The 24,318-nt window shown below is 36.5% G+C and overlaps 1 protein-coding gene across 7 annotated transcripts in view; it reads right to left on the reverse strand.

Moving 5' to 3' along the window:
- LOC5574124 (alpha-catulin) overlaps nucleotides 1-24,318 on the reverse strand; it is a 598,722-nt gene that overhangs the window by 192,720 nt on the left and 381,684 nt on the right. For all 7 annotated transcript variants that reach the window (XM_021853434.1, XM_021853430.1, XM_021853432.1 and 4 more), the window contains one exon: nucleotides 8,946-9,141. In XM_021853434.1, the coding sequence (XP_021709126.1) occupies nucleotides 8,946-9,084 (139 nt within the window). In that variant the 5' untranslated portion in view covers nucleotides 9,085-9,141. The remainder of the gene's footprint in view (nucleotides 1-8,945; nucleotides 9,142-24,318) is intronic.

Here is a 24,318-nt window from a genome sequence, read left to right on the forward strand (position 1 = left end):
CCTGTGCTCTCAACTTTGGAGGATTATGGGAGGAAACAGTCCGCTTCACAAAAGCTTCCCTGAAATAGGACATCCGTGCCAACCAACTTACTCAAGAGAATTTCTGCACTTTGTTCGTACAAATCGCAGCTGAGCTCTTTCACCGGCAGGTATGGAGACCCACCCAACCCCACTTCTTGATCGGGCCCTTCATGCAAGCCCTCATTTATTCATTTATTTAGTTAACATCTAAACAGATAACACTGAATCAACAATTCATGCCATAATACGCTCGCCCAATCGATACGCACTTGATCCGCTCACCTAGCTCGCTGCGCTCCACGCCTTCTTGTACCAACCGGACCCGAAGCATACGCCATCTTTGCAGAGTTGCTGTCCGGCATTATTGCAACATGCCCTACCCATCGTATCCTTTGGCCACCTTCATGATACTGGGTTCGCCGTAGAGTTTGGTGAGCTCGTGGTTCATCCTTCGCCGCCACACACCGTTTTCCTGCACACCGCCAAAGCTCGTCCCAAGCACCCGACGTTCGATGACTCCAAGTGCTTGCAGGTCCTGCTCGAGCATCGTCCACTTTACATGCCCGTAGAGGACTACCGGCCTTATGAGCATTTTGTACATGATACATTTGGTGCGGTGTGAATCTTTTTTTGACCGCAGCTTCTTGTGTACTAGGCCCGACTTCCACTGATTATGCGCCTCCGTATTACACGGCTAACGTTATTGTCAGCCGTCAGCAAGGATCCAAGGTAGACGAACTCGTCGACCACCTCGAACGTATCCCCGTCTATCGTAACACTGCTACCTAGGCGAGCCCTGTCACGCTCGGCCCCACCAGCTAGCATGTACTTTGTCTTGGTCGCATTCACCATCAGTCCAACTTTTTATGCCTCGCGTTTCAGGCGGGAGTACAGGTCTGCCACCTTTCAAATGTTCGGCCGAAAATGTCAATATCATCCGCGAAGCTAACAAATTGACTGGATCTCGTAAAAATCGTACCCCGGATGTTAAGCCAAGCTCTCCGCATAACACCTTCTAGCGCAATATTGAACAACAGGCACGAAAGTCCATAACCTTGTCGTAGTCCCCGGCGGGATCCAAACGTACTGGAGTGTTCGCCATAATTTTCCATAGCTCTACGCGGTCGATACTATCATATGCTGCCTTGAAATCGATGAAAAGGTGATGCGTTGGGATATTTTTGCCGTACAGCAAAGATCTGGGCCGTTGTCGATCGGCCATCAACGAAGCCGGCTTGATAACTTCTCACGAACTTGTTTACTACAGGTGACAGACGATGGAAGATAATCTGAGATAATACTTTGTAGGCCACATTTAGAATGGTGATCGCTCGGAAGTTCTCACAATCTAACTTGTCGCCTTTCTTGAAGATGAGGCAAATTACCCCTTCCTTCCACTCCTTCGGTAGCTGTTCTATTTCCCAGATTGTGCCTATCAGCCGGTGCAGACAAATGGCCAGCCTCTCCGGGTCCATCTTTATGAGTTCAGCTCGGATACCATCCATACCACCTGCTTTATTATTCTTGAGCTGGTGAATGAAATCCTTAACCTCCCTCAAAGTGGGGGCTGGTTGGTTTCCATCGCCCGCAGTACCGACGAAAGCATTTCCTCCGTTGTCCCGTCCTTCATTGTCAATGCTCTCAGCACCATCCAGGTGTTCGTCGAAGTGCTGCTTCCACCTTTCGATTACCTCACGCTCGTCCGTCAAAATGCTCCCATCCTTATCCCTGCACATCTCGGCTCGCGGCACGAAGCCGTTGCGGGATGCGTTGAGCTTCTGACAGGACTTGCGTGTTTCTTGAGACCGGCACAGTTGTTCCATCTCCACGCACTCCGTCTCTTCCAGCCGACGTTTTTTCTCCCGAAGGAGGCGGGTCTGCTATTATCGCTTCAGTCTATAACGTTCCACGTTCTATCGGGTCCCTTGCTGCAGCAAAATCTGCCGACATTTCTCATCGAACCAATCGTTCCGTCGACTCCGTCCCACGTACCCGACGTTGCTCTCAGCTGCAATGTTGATGGCTGCTTTCACTGTTCTCCAGCAGTCCTCTAAAGGGGCTTCATCCAGCTCACTCTCTTTCGGTAATGCAGCCTCGAGGTGCTACGCGTATGCCGCTGCGACATCCTATTGTTTGAGCCGCTCTAGGTCGTACCAGGGCGGCCGTCGGTACCGTTCGTTATTAACGACGGAAAGTTTTGGGTGCAGTTTGACCATCACCAGATAGTGGTCAGAGTCGATGAAAAAACCTCAGTAGTCAATTCCGGCATTGAAAGAGGAAAATAAATTGTTACTAAATAACTGCAAAAAGCTCAAAAGCTTGCAATGCAATTTAACGCACAATTCCAATTTAGGACACACATGCCTAATGCAGATAAAAGACATGCTAAAATTGTTTTAGTTTCCTCATTAAATTATACCGATAAATGATCGCATAAGCCCCGTGGCTTACAATCTTGCATTCCATTACACGTTTATCATACAAAGCACTTAAGCGTAATCACGAACGTAAACTAATGAATCACAGAGACCAACCAGTTGAGCCCCAAAAGCTGAACTACTACGCTATACTTAGTTACCGGGGGATGTAATCGCATTTTACCGCACTATCACCGTGTCACGTCAACCAACCACTTGTGCACGTATAAATTTTAGACATGCAACCCGAGACAATAAAACTCAGCCATCAACCCCCGTTTGAAACTCCCTCCCAAGGACCCACTTCCGGAATTCTTCGGACCCTGCAATAACACTCAATAATGGTTGCGCGCACACAGGTGGCCAGTAGGTATGCCAAACCAGCCGAATATGGGTACGTGTGGAACGGCCTTTCTGCATGCTCATTAATCAAGATTAGAATTTAGTTCCATTTGGTGCAGCAGCAGCGGCGGCACAACGTAAGCACCAAACCAAAGTATAGCAGTGCACTATGGTCCAGGAATCAGTTTTACGCGGAAAGATGCATTTTGAGCTTTAGAATGAAACTTTAGACAAAAACGGTCTTGTACAAAGTTGTTTGTATCAGTAAGGTCCTTTGTTTGGTGTTATTTAAAATTAGGGTGGACCACATCTTCATAGAAATTGTGTAACTAACTTTCTTATTTGTAGAAATTATACTATACATGCTTCAGCAAAGTTGTAGACCATTCAATTTTAAGCAACTTTGCCAAAAAAAGTTTTTTTATATCTCTTAAATTGACCGATTTAGAGCTATTTTACTACGGTGACATAGGGTGGTCCGAACAAAATTGGTTTTCTGGCTCTAGAGTTTTCAATTCAAATTTCTCATCAAAGTAGTCTATGAGACACTTTTAGAGCTTGGAAAAATGCGTAGTTTGGTGAGTGAAGAAACTCGCTATCTCTTTCCGTTTGGGAGTTATTATTGTTTTTCTCTCAAAAACATGCCTACCTCGATTGTGAATATTTCTGATTGGGGCAAACATAAAAAATATCTTTTGACGGCATTCAAAAGACAACAAAAAATTGTAAATTATATCAAAAAATTACAGATGTGTTATTTTTGTAACTCTAATAAAACACCTTGAAAATCAAATATTTTTTATCACAAAAACTTTAATAACTTTTGAACTAAAATAGATATCAGCAATATTTTTGCATGAAAATTTGCGTTTTGTTAAGTTCTAAAAGTCGTTCATAGATGACTTTGACGAGAAACTAATATTAAAAACATTAAAATTGAAAAACTGATTTTTGTTGGACAACCCTTTGATGATTAGGAAAAAATGCTCTAGATTGGTCAAATTTTGAGCTACAGAAAAACTTTTTTTGGCAAAGTTGGTCAAAATTCCAAGTTCTACCGCTTTGCCTAAGAGTATATACCAGTATTTTTGCAAATAAAAAAGTTGATTATATGATTTGTCTGAAATTGTGGACCACCCTAGTTTTGAATGACTCAGTATGAAAGCCTAAATTTTTATAAACAATTTTGTAGAAGATCATTTTTGTCTAAAATTTTATTTTCATGCTCAAAATGCAAAATAATAAAGACATACATACTATGAAAATCTTCAAAATAGTTTTAAAGCCCTATCTTTCTTATTTCAGATTTCTCGTCAAAGCGGTCTATGAACGACTTTTAGAACTTAACAAAACGCAAATTTTCATGCAAAAAGATTGATGATATCTTTTTTAGTTCAAAAGTTATTAAAGTTTTTCTGCTTAAAATCATTTGTTTTTAAGGGCATTTTTTAGAGTTACAAAAATAACACATTTGTAATTTTTTGATATAATTTACAATTTTATTTTGTCTTTTGAATGCCGTCAAAAGATATTTTTTATGTTTGCCCCAATCAAAAATATTCACAATCAAAATAGGCATGTTTTTGAGAGAAAAACAACAATAACTCCCATACGGAAAGAGATAACTAAGGGTATGCGAAATACCGAATGATTCCGTCAAAAACGCTTCGAAACGAAATTCCGCGGAATTCCACGGAACTCATACGGGCGAAATTTGTATTTTGCTATTTCGTTTCGTTTCGCCAAATTGTTAAAATATTTCCACGGAAAATTGAAAACAAACGGAATAAAACGGAATTTCGCGAAATTCGAGTTTAATTTCGAACAAAAAAAGGCAAAAAGGTTTCTAGTTCTAGCTACAGTCAAAAATGGGTCCGTATTATGGATCAAATCGACTCATATCATGGATCAGAACACTATAACAGCAATTTATCTGCGAGGCAAACGAATGGTGTGCTAGTGAAAGTATACGTTTTGGCGTTTCTTTAGGAATCGTCTTATCTTAGATGCATAACTGTGGTATGGGTTTCAATGCCCCACAGATATGAATCAACGCTTCTAGGCATATGAAAAACATTTTATTTCCTACGAACGGAACAAATGTGTTTAAGGTGACGATGAATCGAAGCCAAACCTCAAATTTTCAAGAGCACGGATCTGGAGAACCGAACACTCGTTTGAGCTGAAAACTTAATCGATTGGTCACCACCAGCGAGTGACCAATCGATTAAGTTTTCAGCTCAAACGGATGTTTGGTTCTCCAGATCCGTGCTCTTGAAAATTTGAGGTTTGGCTTCGATTTATCTTCACCTTAAGCATGTTATTGTTGATTACGATGCTGTATATAATTATGGTTCGCGTAGGTAAAATGGGTTCTGCGTAATTGCAACTCTATTTGATGAGATATTCTCCGTTCAATCCAACTTTGATCCATATCTGTGGGGTGACTGTAGTATTGACTGGTCCGCAGGATATGATAAACTGCACTGCTGTTGTAAAGTTTCCAAAAACGCCCATTTGCCCTAATTTCCTTGCGGCGAATAGCCCAGGAAAGGAACAACTGCGTTTGATGAACTACCGCAATGTTATCTTCCATAAGAATGAAGAAAGCAAAACCACGGTTGTTCGTTTCCTCCGGGGAACATCGCGTGTCCTTTTGAGCAAATCCGTTAATATATCTCAAAAATTGTTTATAAACAAATGTAAAAAAAAGCTGCGAAGCGTGAGTCCCTGATTTTTTGGATTTGCTCAGGTGGTGCAGATTATTGAAGCGCGCATTAGTTCTCTCTTGCTTTCCCGCTGTGACGTGACTTTTAACTCTGCATAAGAACAGCGGGAGAATAGAAGAGAAAACTAATAGCACGCATCAATTATTCGCGCCACATGAGTAAAGGCTCCCCCAGATCTAAGCGACTTTTTACGGCTACAGCGACAAACAACGCGATTTCGCTGATATTTCGCTGCAAGCAATGTTTGATGAGCACGTTCAAGCCACAGCGACGCGATTTCGCAGCGATTCGCGTCGTGTCAGTCAAGATAGTTCCATAGAAGAGTGCTTGCAGCGACACAACAACGAAATCGCGACAATTTCTTGTCGCTGTCGCCGTAAAAAGTCGCGTAGATTTGGGGGAGCCTTTAAGGACGATGCGTTCGCGACGACGACGAAAAATCGTTGCAATTATTTTAAATTCATCTTGATTGATTTCTTAGGTATGTGTTGATGGATTCTTTAAAATGTAATTTAATTCAATACTCCAGTGAAGACTAAAGCAAATATACCAGTGATTCATCTATTCTACTTATTTTTCTTCTTCTTTCTGGCGTTATGTTCCAACTGGAACAGAGTCTACCTTTCAGTTTAGTATTTTCATGATCACTTATCGACTTGTGTCTCCAATCATATTCATTCAAGCCACAAAGCATACAGTACAGCAAAAAAAAAAATGAAAATCATTATTCCATGTTTTATGGTATATATTGGCATAACATCACATCCACATGATTAAAAAAATTGTAAGGCACTTTTAAAAATTAAATTAATTTTGGGCTCAACTCAATATTTTTGAGATTGTTTAAAATGTTTGTAGGGTGATGTGCTAGTATCCATCGTATTATGCATTGATCAGTGAGAACAGCAATTTTCGCAGTATTGCAGTGAATGATGCTGATACAAACCGATGCCAAACAATTCTTTCTCAAAACGGCTTTAGCATTGTACAGCAACATTTTGATAAATCTTGATCTCTTTTTGAAAATAATACAAAGAAAATGCATCTTACCGTATTCTCAATCCGTCGTATCGTTTTCAACTCCGTCGCAATCAGTTTCCAGATTCATCTCATAACTTACGACTCATTTTGATGTATTGAGTGGTTAATCACAATACATTAACGCTATAATAACATGTTTTACTAGAAAATATAGATCTACGGGCATCTCCCTCCATTCCTTCAGCATGATTTGCATGAATTTCCTTTAAAATTAATTGTTCCTCATCAAAATTCAGCCCAAACTATGAACACAATTCCTTTTGACCGTACAATTCTGGCATTTGATCACAGTACAGCGAAAACAACACAATCAAAGGAACCGTATTTTTACGTCGAGCGTCGCGCACACATTGATGCGCACAAACTTTCTTTTCTCAGTACGACGGATTGAACTTTGTTTACATTCTCAATTATACGCGGCAGTTGAGAAAATTTCGTAAAATTTGGGGATTTATTGAAGTTTTACGGCGTGTGATTGGAATGAAATCCTTTAGTAAAGAAGTACGAAGGTTTTCCATAGTGAAAATAAGTGCCCGGCGATGTAAGTCACACAGGGGGGCGGGAAGAAACTTGTGTTGGAAAGTAATGTGACTGATGTCGATCGCTAAGCATTTCTCTCAAATCGTGTTCGTCCATGCGGTTTCGGTGAAAAAGTGTAAAGTGGATAATTGTACTGTAAATAACTATCGAAATACAGTAGTTTCATTGCATTTTTGATGTACAGGTGGACGAATCATAAAAGCTTTCACAAAATTACATTTGGAAAATGAATCTATGTTGCAGGTAAGTTGGAATATCCGCCGTAGTGGAACATTTTAAGTTTGATACGACGAATAGTGGCTTTTACGACGAAGTAGAACGAAACCCTAACTGCTTTTCGATCCACTTCTTAGTTGTAACATTTAACCCACTCATTCCCTTGTGTGAATGTCAGATATGTTGAAATGAAACCTTATAAAATTAAACAAACAAGAGTCTTACCAAAACATCTAAGGATTCCGCTGAGCAACACTAAGGCTTCCATATGGTAGAGGATTTAAAAAAAAGTTTTTTAAGCCTTTTGTCAAATTTCCAGCTTTTGACAAGAAAAAAAAACTTAAAAGTGTATTCCGCGAAACAAACTCAAAAATTTCGTTTCGTTTCGAAAAATTCCGTGAGATATTTGATTTCGTATCGAGTTACACGAAACATTTTTAAATTTCATTTCGTTTCGTCATTATCAGCGCAAGATATTCCGCGTATCGTTTCGTTTCGTATCGACATGGAAAAAATCCATATCGCATATCCTTAGAGATAACGAGTTTCTTCATTTACCAAACTACGCATTTTTCCAAGCTCTAAAAGTGTTTCATAGACTACTTTGATGAGAAATTTGAATTGAAAACTCTAGAGCCAGAAAACCAATTTTGTTCGGACCACCCTATGTCACCGTAGGAAAATAGCTCTAAATCGGTCAATTTAAGAGATATAAAAAAACTTTTTTTGGCAAAGTTGCTTAAAATTGAATGGTCTACACCTTGCTGAAGCATGTATAGTATAATTTCTACAAATAAGAAAGTTAGTTACACAATTTCTATGAAAATGTGGTCCACCCTAATTTTCAATAACACCAAACAAAGGACCTTACTAATACAAACAACTTTGTAGAAGACCGTTTTTGTCTAATGTTTCATTTTAAAGCTCAAAATTCATCTTTCCGCGTAAAACTGATTCCTGGACCACTGTGCAGTGTCAACGCCAGGGCGTCATTGGGAATTTGGAATACGGCTTGTATCTGCATAAGCGGGAACGGTGTGTCTGAAATCGTTAAAATAGAGAAAATGACCATCAATTCTGTAACAATCATTCAAAAGAAAAGGTATCCAAGCATCCTCTCTGTTGATTGGAAGATGTCATTACTTCTTCACTGGGACACTGCCTGCTTCTCTTCTTAGTGTTCTTATGACCACTTCCACACTGAGAGCTTTCTTTACCAAAGTTGGCATTTCCGCATTCGTTTATCGTTTGGCGAGTACGATGATACTCTATGCCCAGAGAAGTCAAGGAAACAGAATTGATGGTCATTTTTCTGTCAACAACGGTTTTAGATGCACCGTGTGGTCAGTACTCGTGACACGGTTTGGTTAGCTTTGACCACGATTGTCTGCCACATGTACATACATATTACACTCTCCTCCACCCAGACCTTCACCACCCGAGTACGAATTTATGCTAGTCAGCTGCCGGTGGTGGTGCTGACAGCTCGCTGTAATTAATATGCGGACATTTCAGGAAGGTGATTTCATATCATATGCAGATTGAGCTCGGATAGGAACCCATGGGAGCAAAGGACTGATTCTATTCTGCGATTCTATGGCCTCTGTATGTCGAGGCTGTCTGTCTGTCATTCACTCACCAGCTGCTCGTGCCTCCTTGCAGGCATCGTACATGTCCTGCTTGATTTCTGGATTGTCGTCTGCGATTGTCTCGCCCACCGTCACGAACCGTTCCACGGCCAGGTTGACGGCCTGGCCAACCCGCCCTATGGCCCGCATCGTGCGCTCCGAGGTGTGGTGCTGCTGCTCGGACCGGTGCTGGACCAGGTTGGAGATCTGTGCGGAATGGGAAGAAGACAGAGAGAGTGGTTAAAGGGGTCATTAGATGACAAGTGTGGCTTCTGTGGGATGAATTATATTAAAGGTGATTGTTCTAAGGAAAGCATTTATCATTTAAGGTCCTAATAATATATTTACGAGCTGAATCAAACTACGAATGAAAATCCTAGATATAAGGATAAATAATGATAACTTTTCAATAATCACTAATTGCACCAAGTGTTTACATAAGTGTTCACATAAGTCTCTTGAGAAGATTCTTTAGAGGTCTCCATTGAAATCTTAACAGTGTTCACCATAACTTTAAGCTCCATATACCTTTGTCGTTCCTCCTTGACTACAAACCACTACTGTCAGGCGTATTTTAAAATTTCATCATCGTCAGTAAAGAGCTCTATTTCTACAATTGCCCCGACCTTTTATGGTTTCCAGTTCCAAGCCAGCATATTCGTGGCATTCCACGTAGTCACCGACCTCTACCTGGTTTACGCTCAAGAACACTGCCAAGTTTCCGTTTTGCTTCTCCACGTAAGTTTGTAATGAAATTTCTATAGAAATCTATAATAGTTGTTTACGGAACAAGTTGCAGAATGATGATTTTTACAGCACGAGTCGTAAATTTATCCTACGAGACTTGCCGACAGAAAGCGTTGCGTAATAAATCATTACAGCACTGGTTTCAGTTGCGTAAATACTATAGACTATATATTTCAGTGGAGGAAAGTAGGCCGTTTCATGACAGATTGGCATCATGAAAAACATCCTGATGAGAAATTGTAAAAAGCAATTTTATAGAGTTCTTCATATATTGCTCATAAAAGATCGCCAAAAGTCCCCATATACAGTCGATTCTCCACATCTCGACACCGAAGCGATCATCGAGATAGGGAGAGATCGAGACAAAAAACGTGTTTTTAATGAGTACATGATCGAAAACCGCTCCGTTGTTAGGAAAATAGGGGAAATAATAAACAAGCAGACGTCATTTCGCGTTCCTAAGTTGTTCTGAATCAAGAAAATCTGGTCTAGTAACCATTGATATTGGTCATATCGACATACGGAGAGAAAGTTGGGAACAAAAAATCAACAGAAGCACATCGAGATACAGTGATATCGAGATAAGGAGGAAATAGAGATATAGAGATGGAAATTGTATTCAGAATGAAGGGACTGAAAAAAATATCGACATAGCGAGAGATATCGAGATGTAGAACATCGATATGTGGAGAGTCGACTGTAACAGGATTCTTCATAGGATAATGCATAGATGTCTCCACAGATTTTTTTTTTCACAGCAGTATCCAAAAGTCTGCACAGAAATCTTTGGAGAAGTATTCAAATAAATCTCAACAAAAGTCTTCGCAGAAGTGTTTGAAAAAAGTCCAAGTATTCACAAAAGTCTTCACAAATGTCCATAAAAAAGTATTTTCACAGAAAACTTCGCTGCAGTTTTTTGACAGAATTCTCCAAAGTAGGCTTCGAAACGGTTTGTATAGAAATCTATACAGCTGTCTTCACATAACTTCCCACTAATATATCCTATAAAGTCTCCACAGATGTCATCACAAAGTCTTCGTAGAAATGTACACAAAAATCTTCACAGAAATCTACATAGGGTAAGTGTACCAGTTATGGACATAGTGGTTCCCTATTTCGCCATACGTGATTACTTTAATGTCTTAAAATTTTGAAAACTTTCGTGTGTTGTAGTAGTTAGATTTAAGATATATCTTGATGTTAAAGCATTCAAAAAGACTTAAAATGTGAAAGTTATCAAATTGTCCCCTATGGCCAAATAGAGAACCACTATGGCCATAACTGGTACACTTTCCCTATAACTTTTTAAAGATGAAATAATTCCTCGTAGGAGCTGGCACGTAAATCTTCACATAATTATGTACAGAGAACTTCATACAAATCTAAATAGTTATTTTCAAAAGGATCTATACATATTTTTCGTTCAAAATCCAGACAAATTCTCACAAAGGTGTACACATATGTCTCCTCCAAAATAACAAAAACAAAAAATATTTAAAAAGTTCTTTACCTAAGCCTCTACGACATTAAACATCATATAAGTTTTCAAATAAGTCTTCGTAGAAAACTCTACTGAAGTCTTCAGGCAAGCCTTTGCCGAATTGTTATATCATATTTAACCGATGTCTCTGGAGATATCTTCAAAGTTCGAAGTAGTATTCGGTGAAATCAAATCTTTGAAGTAGTATTGAAAACTTTAGAGAATTGTTAAAAAAGAAACCTTTGCATAGGTCTTAATACTCAAGATTATCGCCTATACAGTACTGGACATAAAATATGCAATTGCCGTCATCCACCAAACATGTCCATGTTTGGAGGCCTAGATATCAGCTTCTAGTGATCCTAGGCTTGAAGTTACCCCAAATATTACTATTTGTATTTTACGATTTCCTAAGAATAAAATTCAGGTATTTGCTAAAAGTTTTCTTTAGTTAATAACTCAAAGAATTCTTCAAGAGTACATTAACCGATTCTTTAACAAATTTCACAAGGAATTCCCTTCAGATTTTCATTCGGGTAGAAGAATACATCCTGAATGTTTTTTTCTAAAAAAAACCCTCTGAAATAACTTTAAGGATTTTTTCAGGTCATCCATCGATTCTTCCATATAATTCACAAATAATTTCTTATTTCCCTTCGGGATTTTTTGTATTATTTTTATTTCCGTTTTAAGTGGTTTTTAATATAGCAAATGATAAAATTCTAATAAAATACCTTTAGATATTTCCTGTAGGACTTCTTCAACAGATTATTTTAAATAGTCTCAAACTCATCCAAGATTTCTCTAAGAACGTCTCCTAGGAGATCCTCAGGAAATTTTCCAGAAATAATTAGAGGCAATTTCTAAAAAAAAACCAGTGTATGTTTTCAAACTTAATCCAAAAAATAGCACAGGTTTTGGTAAAATAGATAATTTATTCCTACAAGAGAGAAGTTTTTAAAGATCTCTGGTTTTCTTCTGGATTCTTGGGAAAGTCTTGGATAAGTATCCCGAAGAACTGATTAAGTAATTATTGGGAAATTTGCCAAAAGAAATCCTACATTATTTCCTGCAGGATTTTCTTGAGGAAACCCTGGAAAAACTCGGGTGAAACTCTGAAGGAATTACAGGAAAAAATTTTGTAGCATTTTGTGATCTAAAACTTTAAATGAACTAATAAATTAGAGAATCTTTTGAGAACTCTCTCTTAAAATTATTTATGAAATGTTTGAAAGAACTTAACATTTCTGGAGAAATATATGAAGTATCCCCGGTTAAATGTTTTGCAAAATTTCTTGAAGAATTCCAATTAAATTTTGTTGATGGTAGAATTCATGGAACATTCTGATTCTGAAATGACGCAAAGTAATACTGAAGAAATGAATATGAGAGTTTTTCTTGTTTGTTTTTTTCGTTAAATTTTATACACGATTTTTTTTAGTAGTATGTATATTTTCTCGGAAGTGTTCTTTCAAGAATATTTATCTAATCATTAATTTGAGATGGTTAATACTTAAAAATAAATCGGTAGAATAAAAAAAACTTTCTAGAAAATTCCGTAATGTAACCACATTGTTGGACTGGTAAATGATTTTCTGTAGTAAATTCTGAAAATAATTCTTTAACCCGTATAGGCCTGAGTGAAAGCAAAAATTCTAGAACTCTCACCGCTCAGCGAATTCTTAATGGATTCAAATGATTTTTTGTCAGTATACTGGCACACATATCTAGTTTCTAGAAGTGGACAGTGGAACTCGGAAATATTCCTGTGGTCGGAGTGATTCCGGTGGATCACTGGGTCAGGTCGGGTGAGAAGAATACTGTGCGTTTGTGCCCCTGGAGGTAGGCAAATTTCAAGTCACAGGTAATTTCCGGAATCGTTTATAATGTGGCCACTACATGACGGAATTTAAAGAAAATTGTATCTGTGTAAACCTTTTGAGAAAGGATTGAATTGGATAACTATGAGCTTTGCGTTTGATTAATCCTACAAATGACCATTTTCGGGTTCCGCGACGCTTCAAACTTACGATAAAGTTTCCAAATTGTATCTGAACATCTTTGCCAAGCTTATGGAAACGCATTTAAGTGCATAATTATGTTTTATATCAACTTTTCGAGAATTGCAACGGTTTAGTATCCAACAAATCTATAGCCGGTTCTTCCGGGTATTACGTCCGAATGGCCACATCCGGTATATTTTAAACGATGCAAAACTCTTCATTTTTAATGTTGAATATCAGATCTTAATAATTTATGCAAAATAAAATTATTGTCATTGCAAATAAATAAAGGTTATTTGGCATGTCCCAAAAAATAGCCCTTTTTTACCCGACTTGACCCAGTGACCCACCGGAATAACTCCGGCCACAGAAATATTTCCGAGTTCCTCTGGCCATTTCTAGAAACTAGATATGTGGGCCAATGAACTGACAAAAAATCATTGGAATCAGTTTAGATTTCTCTGAGCGGTGAGGGTTTCAGTATTTTTGCTTTCACTCAGGCCTATACGGGTTAAGCATAGGTTGAGCAATCATTGAAGGATTTCCGAATCAAATTTCTGATAGAAATACTAGAGAAATCTTTATAATAATTTCTGAAGGGACCCTGGTAGAGTCTTTGTTTGTATTTCTAAAAAAAAAACTCTAGACTAGGAGAATTCCTTAAGCTTTTCCCTGATAAATTTGTAAACCTATGGAAAATCGCTTAGTAATATTTGGAGTACAAACATTCATTGTGAAAGGCTTGGTGACCGGCTTGGTTTAGAATATGGTTTAAAATAGAAATGTTTCCAAAGCACTTTCTGGCTTAAGTTATAGAGGGCCCTCGGATATTTGATGGTTTAAAGAATAGTGTATTTTTGAATTCCAAAAAACCGACGTCCTGTTCAAAATGGCTGTGCCTGGTTGAAATAAACGCTATATATCACACACCCACCGCACCCCCCTCTAGCTACGCTACTGCATCTTCATTTAAACCTGCAGTGCCCAAATGCGGATTGTGCTACTTTTCCCCGAATGTTGTTTCCCAAAATGCTGGTTCCACGAACGCCAGTTCCCCGAATGACCTTTTTCCCCGAATGCCATTTCCCCGAATGACCCAGTTCCCCGAAAAGTGGTACTGTCCGAATAGGTGCTCTAACAGTTTTTGGTGGCAAGATGGTGAACTAGAAAGAACGATAAGCAATAGAAAGAAGGAGGTTTTTGGTTTTCCTCGACTATACACATGTTTCCAAAAATGCTGAGGACAGTAAAACTCGTAAGAACCGCCAATCAAATGAAGAAGGATGCATATCAGATGACCAGTACGTTCAGTTCCCTGAACTATAAAAAGTTATGACAATTATGATTGCCAAAAAACTTTTCGGGGAAGGGGGTAATCGGGAAAACGGGATATTCGGGGAACTGGGATTCGGGGAACTGGTGTTCGGGGAAACGACATTCGGGAAAATAGCACAACCCCGAAAATAAACTGTTATAGATAAAACATTAATTTCAATGGGAAGTGAAATGTTATGCAAAATCTTGTTATTTGATGAAACGGTTCAGTTTACCGGTTCACTTTCGAACTGGTAAAATCATTTTTTTTTAGAAGTAATCGTTCAAGTTTGCTGCTATAATTTGGTAGCAGTTTAATCGTAAACTAAAATGTGTAACTGTTTGAACCGTTTCATTAAGGAGTGTACCGAAAAGTAGTCGCAAACTTTCAAACAGTCTCAAAAATAATGGGTTGAACCTACAAACAATGTTTTGATCAGTAATGCTTTACAATGTATTTAAAATGATGATGCGGTGAAATTATTTCAAGAAAGTGGTATTTTGCATGATAATTTTGCAAATTACTAACAGATGCCTATGAAAATCTTGCACACTTCTGAAAAAATTGATATGTTAATAAATGTGTTGAATTAAAAAAAAAAATTTTTTTTTTATGCTAATATATTCTGTGCCACAACTCTCATGACATAGTGTAAACAATATTTTGAAAAATTCATTAACAAGCATTTAATTTAAGCAAATACAAAAATCGAAAAAAGTCGATTTTTAAGGACCTCGTTTTTGATTTTTTCTTTCTACACGTAATGCTAATATCGAATGATTGTAATGAATAAAAAATTGTTTTTTGATTGGAAAAGATTCTTTGCATATTTATGAAGTAACGTAAGCAAAAAATGTTACTCTACATAATTACCGCTGTGTATGACAGAGCTTCAAAAGTTGATTAACCCTCTAATACCCAACCCCGCCTTTAGACGGGGTACACTTTGGAATTTTGTGTATTTTTTCATAGCTCGGAAATTAAAATGATTTTATTTTTGGCTTAAACCTTAACTCATAACACGCATATAAGAAAAGTTTTTATGATTTTTGAAACTTGCTTGTATTATTAAAAATTGTTTGAAAAATTGTATTTTTATATAACCTACAAATGCCTGGGATTCATTTAACGAGTATTATAAAAAATCGTACCTTTTATATTTTTCTACGATCAACCTATCACAGAAGAAGAGCCTGATGGTATTGAAATGATTTCAAATCTGTTTTTCCGTTAGTTACACGGAAAATAAAAAATGTTCCAGAAAAAAATTAAAAAAATCATATTTTCAAAAGTATAGTAAAAACTCAAATTTTTATTATTGTCAAAAATCAGTATTCAGAAGAGGCTTCAAGAAAAAATTTAAAAGGATAGGGATGTTCAAAAATAAAAATAATAAAAATCTAAAACCAAAATTCATAAATTTGCGAAGAAAAATAAATCATTGCCCAAACCGTGTTTAGAATGATTTTAGATAACGAAAAATAATATTTAGATCGAAAACAAAAATTTGGGTATTAGAGGGTTAAACAAAAGTGACTTTCTAAAACCGACCTTGTTCCAATTATTGAGCTCTTTTAGAGCAATAATTTATTTTTTTGCATTTCTTTTTACGTGCTGCGTGAAGTAAACATATTTTCCGATAGAATAAGCTTTTCATCCTATTTTGTTTGATATACATTTTGTTCAATACAAATCATCGAATCTTCAGAAGACACTTCAAAAATGTAATTTTGTGCAAGATTTTATTTTCCATGCTTTTTAAACCTTGTTGTACTTATATTAAGACTGCATATAATTCAATATATTTTTAGCTGCTTCAATTTTTGATGACATGATGAAGATTTGCGTAAAAAAATTTTTCAAAAAGATGAACTATGCTCTGAGATATACCGTTTTAAATGTTTGCGACTACTTTTCGATACACTCATCAGAATATGTTATTTTGAGATATCCAATCAAAATATTTGGAAAAAATCGCCTTCTATTTGCTGTAGATCGATAAATATGCGTAAATGATTTAAAAAGTATAAGATTTTTCAATAAAACAAGAATGCAAATAAAACTTGCGATTTAGCTCTTATTTATACAAATATAGTAATCTAAACCAATTTTTTACACGCTTTCTGCTCTACATATTTTCTAGGAATAAAATAATAGTATATCAGCAAGTTTGGCCATAAGGGATAAATACTTAGAATGATCTAGTGTCGATGAATGGTAAAATATTGTTGATGTTTTTAAAGCTCTACTTATATTAGAATAATAAAGGATACCAACACATAATTTGTTCATAAAAATAAGGATTTTTGTTATGCGAAAAATATTGCTTAACTCTGATGAAGAGTTTTTCTTAGGAGTTTTTGGAAAAACTATATAGTTCTTCAACCAAAAACATTTTAGAGATTTTATATTTTCATACCATTGTAGAATAATTGTTGAACGATGCGCAGAAAATCGTTTACGATTTTATCAATAAATAAAAAGATCTAGCATAAACAAGGTGTCACCTTTATAAAATGAACAGTGCTTATAAGGAAACTCATGCAGTTAGTGATTTTTCTTCAGTTGGACGTATTTTTATAATAATGAGAATCAACGTGTAATGTTATATCTTGTTATTTGATGAGCCGGTTCATTATACTTATCGATACACTTTATTCACTTTCGAATCGGTAAATTCAATATTTTTATTTTAGAAGATAATCACTGAAGTTTGCTGCTATAATTTGTATCTTTTTGAACCGATTCATTCCTAGGATGTACTAGTGAACATGTAATATATTTTAATTTTTTTCAAGAGAATAACCTATGAAGTTAACATTGTAGAGGACTTACAAAAGCTGTGCAGTTACGTTCATGATTAGTTGATTGGATTCAACTTTTTAAATACGCCATGATAATCAATTTTTTTTGCTTATGATTTTTCTTCGAAATGCATTAACCCTTTCAAAAATATTAATCCTAAACAGAAAAAATAACCTTTAAGTACATTAAATTGCACAAAAAATCATTATGAATAATTTTAAGCGAAGTTTGTCTATAACGACTTTTGATCGAAAGTTATCCTCCACAAAGTAACGAAGGGCCTCGAATGTTTTCAGTATGCCATTCCTTCTCAATTTTTTTCCGGTGGTTTGCAAAAATATGCTTTATCGTTTGGTGGGACGTGTACTCAAAATGTTTGGTGACCTATGATCTAGATGATTTTATACTATATTATGTCGAGTACAGTAACTCTATGATCTTCACAGAAATCTCCACATAATTCTCAATAAAGGTTTTCACAAAAGTATTAACACAATATTAGCAGAACCTTTTTAAAAGTTTTCACAGAAAAATTTGACATAAGTATTCAAAAAAGTCCTCGTAATGCCTTCGTAAAAAGCTTTGTAAAAGTTTTCTGAGAAGTCTTCACAAAAATCTTCATGGAAATCGCCATAGATATCTTTACAATGTTCCTTTCCGAGATGTATTCATAAAAGTCACTGTAGAATATTTCAAAGAGATGTCTTCACAAACAAATCCACTATGGAAATTTGAACAGAATACTTCACAGAGATCTGAACGAAGCATTTCATATAGATCTCTTAAAAAATCTTCGCATTAGTCTCCATAAAGGTCTCTTGATTATTCTCAGTAGAATTCTTCATTGCTTAAGTGGTCCCTCCAATGGTAAACAAGCCAAGAAAATGATTTTTATATCGTTTTCTCTTTGCGGCTCTTGTTTGTGCTCGCATTTGTCAAACTTGTTACATTGCCGATCATGGACCGACACAGATGGGAAGTTTTCCTTCGCTTGATTTGTCCGTGCTTCAAAATCAATTGAAAACAAATTCTGCAATTCCTGGTCTATACCGAAGTATTGCCAGAACTTTCCACAAAAATCTTTCCCACGCCGAGGACCTGGGATCGAATCCCATCCCCGACATAGTCACTTATGACGTAAAAAGTTATAGTGACGACTTCCTTCGGAAGGGAAGTAAAGCCGTTGGTCCCGAGATGAACTAGCCTAGGGCTAAAAATCTCGTTAATAAAGTCAAACCAACCAACCAACCAAAAATCTTTCCAGTCTTGGCGGAATTTTCATTTAATTTGTTTGCACAGAACTATACAATGTAGTCCTCACGTAATGCTCAACAGAGGTCTCCCATAAAAATTTCCTCAGATGCCTTTGTAAAGCCTTCGTAAAAATCTTCACAAAAATCTACATAAAATTCTTCACAGATAGGGGTCAGACAGCCGTAGCGGTAAACGCGCAGCTGTTCAGCAAGACCAAGCTGAGGGTCGTGGGTTCAAATCCCACCGGTCGAGGATCCTTTCGGGTTGGAAATTTTCTCGACTTCCCAGGGCATAGAGTATCTTCGTACCTGCTACACGATATACGCATGCAAAAATGGTCATTGGCATAGTAAGCTCTCAGTTAATAACTGTGGAAGTGCTCATAAGAACACTAAGCTGAAAAGCAGGCTCTGCTCCAGTGGGGGCGTAACGCCAGAAAGAAAAATAAGAAGATATCTTCGTAAAAACTTTACAAACGTTTTTGCAATCCCTTGCCAAAATCACTATATGTTTTGCAGTCTTTGCTGAAAATTCCCTAGAATTCTTCAAAATTACATTTTACAGAAGTTTCAACAGAGGTCTAGGCTATTAGGCAGTTGTCTCCAATTGCTGTTTTTCCATACAAAATGCTCAAGTTTGGGGCTCTGTACCTCAGCTTCTGGTAGTCCAATCTTGCTGAAATTTTAATGAAGAACTACAAATAACATGAGGTTTTGGCTGTTACACACTCAAACAGACTTTCAGAGTTCGGTAAAGCAATTTACCGAAACAGACCGGCAATTTCAAATATTACAGTTGTGTCGGTAATTATCAGCTAGATAACCGAAATTTGTAAATCAATCTACAGTAGATCGGTGATTTCGTCCCATTTTAACGAGTACGGTAATTTCATTCACCGAAAATATCTGTAAAACGGATCCAATACCGAGTTCGGTAAATTATTACTGAACCATCAGTAAATTTGAACTGCCAACTCCGGCCTCCGACAGAAAAAGTCAAATACGTAGTGCAACGCGATTCTCCTGAAAGGTGCAACGAAGGCGATGGGTTACGAAATTAGCGTAATAATTCATCATAATCCATCAGAAACTGTTGGTAAGTATTCTTTAGTTCCGTGATTAGCAAATGGAGACAGATGTTTCTACAATTTCGTCGGTGTTTCCTTTCCAGAAGCAAACGTTCACTCCTCTTTCATCGAGCACCATGGAGGTCGGAATCGGAATGAGAGGACTGGCAAAACGTGCGGCGCTGGTGGAAATATTATACTTAATCGTGTAAAATACATACAGGAATAAACGAATATTGTAATACAAATCGCATCAAATGGATAATGTTTTTTGTTTTTCATGGATCCAATAGCTAGGGAACGAAGCGGGAAAAAAATAAATTACCGTATAGATCGGTAAGTGGACCTAAAATTTACCGAAGCGGTCAGCAATTTTTGACGTTTCATGGCAAATCACAGTTTACCGACCATTCGGTACTTTTTTCGTTTACCGAACGCATTACCGACTGTTCAGCTGTTGAGATTTCGGTAAATAAATTACCGACGTCGGTGATTTATTCTAAGTGTGTAGTACTCAACATGATAGAGTATGCATTATTTATACAAAATGGTCAAGTTTGAAAACCTAGATCTGAGCTTCTAGTGTTCGATCGCCTTAAACTGCATCTGAAAAATAGTTTGAATTTCACTCATCTCAATTTCACTCACACAAGCTGCACAATTATCGCAAATCTTCCAATTTAAGAAAAAACGGCATTACTTTCATTTTGAACATCAATAAATGTTAAACTAAATTGTGATCTCTACAAAGTTGGTAGTCCAACCGAAAAACGTTGCGAGATATATTCCTCTAAATAAGTTAATACAAACAATATTGATGATTTGAAATTAGTCCATTTTTGTTGGAATTGGAGGTTTGTGTTAGCTCCATAGTTTTTTTTTTTTTTTTTTGTAAAAAGCTGTCCAGTTGTGCAAATTTGAAGCTATTTACTATTTTCGGTGAAAATTTCAGGGCAATTGAAGCCTTCAAGCTTAATTGTTTTGTTTATGGAAAAGACTATTTTCTACTTTATTCTGTCCAGTCTAGTAACTCCACACAAAAATCGACACAGAAGTCTTCACCGAAGTCTTCACAAAAGTCTCCACTTTATAAAAGTTTCAAAGATGTCCTAACAAATATTTTCACGAAAGTCATCACATAAGTCTTTCGAAAAATCTTAGAAGCAGATGGCTAACAGTCTGGATAAATGGTGCACGAAACAATTATTCTTGCTCCAACGTTTTGACCTCGATTTGGATCTTAATCAGAGGATTATTCGTCACTTCTTTATCCCCTGATGAAGATCCAAATTGGGATCGAAACGTAGGAGCAAGAATAATTGTTCCGTGAACCATTTATTCAGACTATTAGCCAGAAAAATTACCACAATAAGTAATCTAGTCGAAATCACAAAATTAGAAGCAGATGTCTTCACAAAAAACTTCACAGAACAATCAAGCAAAAGTAACAAGACTTCACAAGACAAAGGTCTCCATTAAATTATTCGTAGAGGTCATCATAGTGATATCGATGAAAATATTCACAGTATTCTTCACAGAGATTTAAATCAAAAGATTTAAGAAGTCTTTGCAGAAGTCTTTACAAAAGTCCTCCTCTTCTGATAAGTCACGATAGAATTCTTCACAAATGTCTTCATAGAAATCTTAACAATAGTCCGAATACAAGTGTTCACAGTAGCCTCTATTCAAGACTAAATGAAAGTCTTTACAGAAATTTACATCTAAGTCTCCACGGAAGTATATCTCCTGAAAAAAAAATCATAAACAATCTTTATGATAGAATTTTTAAAGGAATGCCTAAACAAATTTCCTAGGGGTAAACAAAATAAAGTGTAAATTACAAATAAGTTTCTGCAATAAATTTGGAGAATTCTGCAATAAAATTAAGAGAAAAATCTTTGGAAACTATTCAAAGTACAATGATTCTTCAAGCACTGTCTGAAAAAAAATAAACTAAAGAATCCAAAACAATTATTCTAAAATGCTTGAAAACAATTAGAAAAATAATCGTAGGAAAACTTTTAAGTTATTCAAAACAAATTTTGAAAGCCCTGGTAAGCAGTTTTGGGTAATCTTCTGTAGCAATTCAATATCTGTATAAAAAAAATCCAGTACCAGTACTTTAATAATCTTTCATAGTTAACCTAAGAATCCTATAAAAGTTCTTTAAAAATTCGATTAATATTTTTGGAGGAAACTTTCAAGCATTTTATCCTTTCAAATTGCTTTAAGTAGCTGATGATGAAATATTGAATGTTTGTTCATAGAGTTTCTCAATAACATACTTAAATGAATTCATTGTGAAACTCTTGTAATTCACTGAGCTGTCATCGAAACTGATCACAGAAGGATAGATGTTTTTAAGAATGGTTGGATAGGAGGTAGAAGTATAAAACGGATGATAGATGAAAAGAAGAATAAAATAATAAACTATTAGAAACATAAACGGATAGAAGGATATAAGGATAAAATATTAGAAGAATAGAAAGACACATAAATACAACAATTGGACAGAGAGATAAAAGTTTATTTGAGAATCTTCTACACGATTTCTAAAATCCTTGGAGAACTTTTTTTATGTAGTCTTTATAAAATTTTTGAAACTTAATCTTCTGAAAAATTACAAGTATTGCACGAGTCGCTAGAGATTTGACTAGCAGAATTGAAGGGAGTTTTTCTCATTTAAGTTACTAAGCATATTTCAAGAGCTGTTTTGAAAAACCAAAAGAACAATCTTGAATTCTTGAACCAACGCGTGAACAAACTTGTAGCTATATATGACAAAAAAAATAATTGCAAAAAAAAAAATACTGGTTTTTAGTGAGGATTGACGATTGAAGATAAAAAATTGAAAATTGACGATTGACGATTGATGATTGAAGGATGAAAATTCATCGGGAACTTCCAGAAGACTGCTACTTTCCATTTAACAACAGATGGCCCTAACTTTTCCAGTAAATAATCGACCAAGAAAACCAACCCTACTATTGAATTCAATTTTGCACCCTTAAGTACATTTTTCAGGTTGGTCCCACGCCATGCGTTCCGTTGTTAAATCCCAAAATCGGCTTCATTGAAAATCGACAGAGAACTATAATCAATTCGAAGTGCTTTCCGCAAGCAAACCACCGGCTCGCAAGCATAAGCAATCGACAATTGAAGATTCCACTCACATGTCATGCCGCACGAACGCTCAATTGCTGAGGGGTCGACCCAGCTCTACGTCACCAGTTTATTTTTATCCCACTTTGACACCCTCATATTGCTTGGAAAAGATCAACTCACCTGTCCCACTTTCCTTTCTTCCATATATGACACTGGGGCCATATAGGGCTTCCATTACCCTAATCGCATTTCGCATCGATTGAAAACCCTCTCACTCGTACCGGAGGTGACGGTCGTCCCGACTAGCAGAACATATTAAAATTATATCATAAATATATCATACTGAGATAAAATTATCTCCCGTTGATAGTATTTTAAAATAATAGTTAAAAATAACAAGAATAAATTGATATTTTTATACAATATCAATGGGAGATAATTTTATCTAAATATGACATATTTATGATAAAATTTAATAAAGTTCAATGATGCATCATCGTCTTCTTCTTCTTTTCATTTTTGTTCTTCTTGGCATAACCGTCCTCACTGGAACAGAGCATGTTTCTCAGCTTAGTGTTCAATAAGCACTTCCACAGTTATTAACTGAGAGCTTTCTTTGGCAAAGTTGCCATTTTCGCATTCGTATATCGCGTAGCAGGTACGGTGATACTCTATGCCCAGGGAAGTCAAGGAAATTTGCATTACGAAAAGATCCTGGACCAACCGGGAATTGAACCCAGACACCTTCAGCATGGCTTTGCTTGGCAGCCGCGGACTCTAACCACTGGACTAAGGAAGGCTCTCTTGAAATTTAAATATAACAATTTATTTAAATGATTCATAACAAGATTTTATAAGAATGTGTTAAAATTAGTTTAATGACTTTTCATATAAAAAAGGTTATATGAAATCTTGTTACAATCTTCTTATAACTGGAACGATATTTCAGCTAAGGTGTTTAAAACAAATTTGATATGCTATACTGGAAAATTTCAGTTCAACATCATCCTACAATTTAGAACAATCTTTGTTACATAAAATAACCATAATCGAATAAAACATCAAGTTATAACTCTGACAGTTTCATCTAGTCAGGCTGAGAAGAACCCAAACACAATTTTTATATTGGATGAAGAAAGAAAATTGAGTACAGTTCCATGGGCAACATTATTCCTCAATGATGTTTCATGATGGGTTTACCGGAAAGCCCGTAAGTATACGCCCGGAGAAGAGGTCGCAAAATGATTTCGATCACCCCTGGGCTACGCTGCCGGAGGAATGCGGAATCAAAACCAATCCCTTCAGGGGCGAGGGCGAGAAAGGCTTTCATCGTCGTCACAGCACAGCAGCAGCAAATTGATTTCTGTTTCGGTGGAAGACTATTTTTAGTAACCAGCAGCAGACCACAAAATGGTACCAGAGGAAGCGAATCCGCCCCGTGATGGGTTGATTATGTCTGGGATGTTTTTGGCAAATATGAAACTTAGATCTGACGTTGAAGATTGGAATCGAAAGGCAAATTTTAAGCAGCGAAGCCTATTAAAGGAACTGCATTTTGTAATCACAATTTTTGGAAAGTGGTTTTGATAAGAGTTCAGCATTATTCGTT

Source organism: Aedes aegypti, chromosome 3 (genome assembly GCF_002204515.2).
Source record: "Aedes aegypti strain LVP_AGWG chromosome 3, AaegL5.0 Primary Assembly, whole genome shotgun sequence".
Lineage (NCBI taxonomy): Eukaryota > Metazoa > Arthropoda > Insecta > Diptera > Culicidae > Aedes > Aedes aegypti.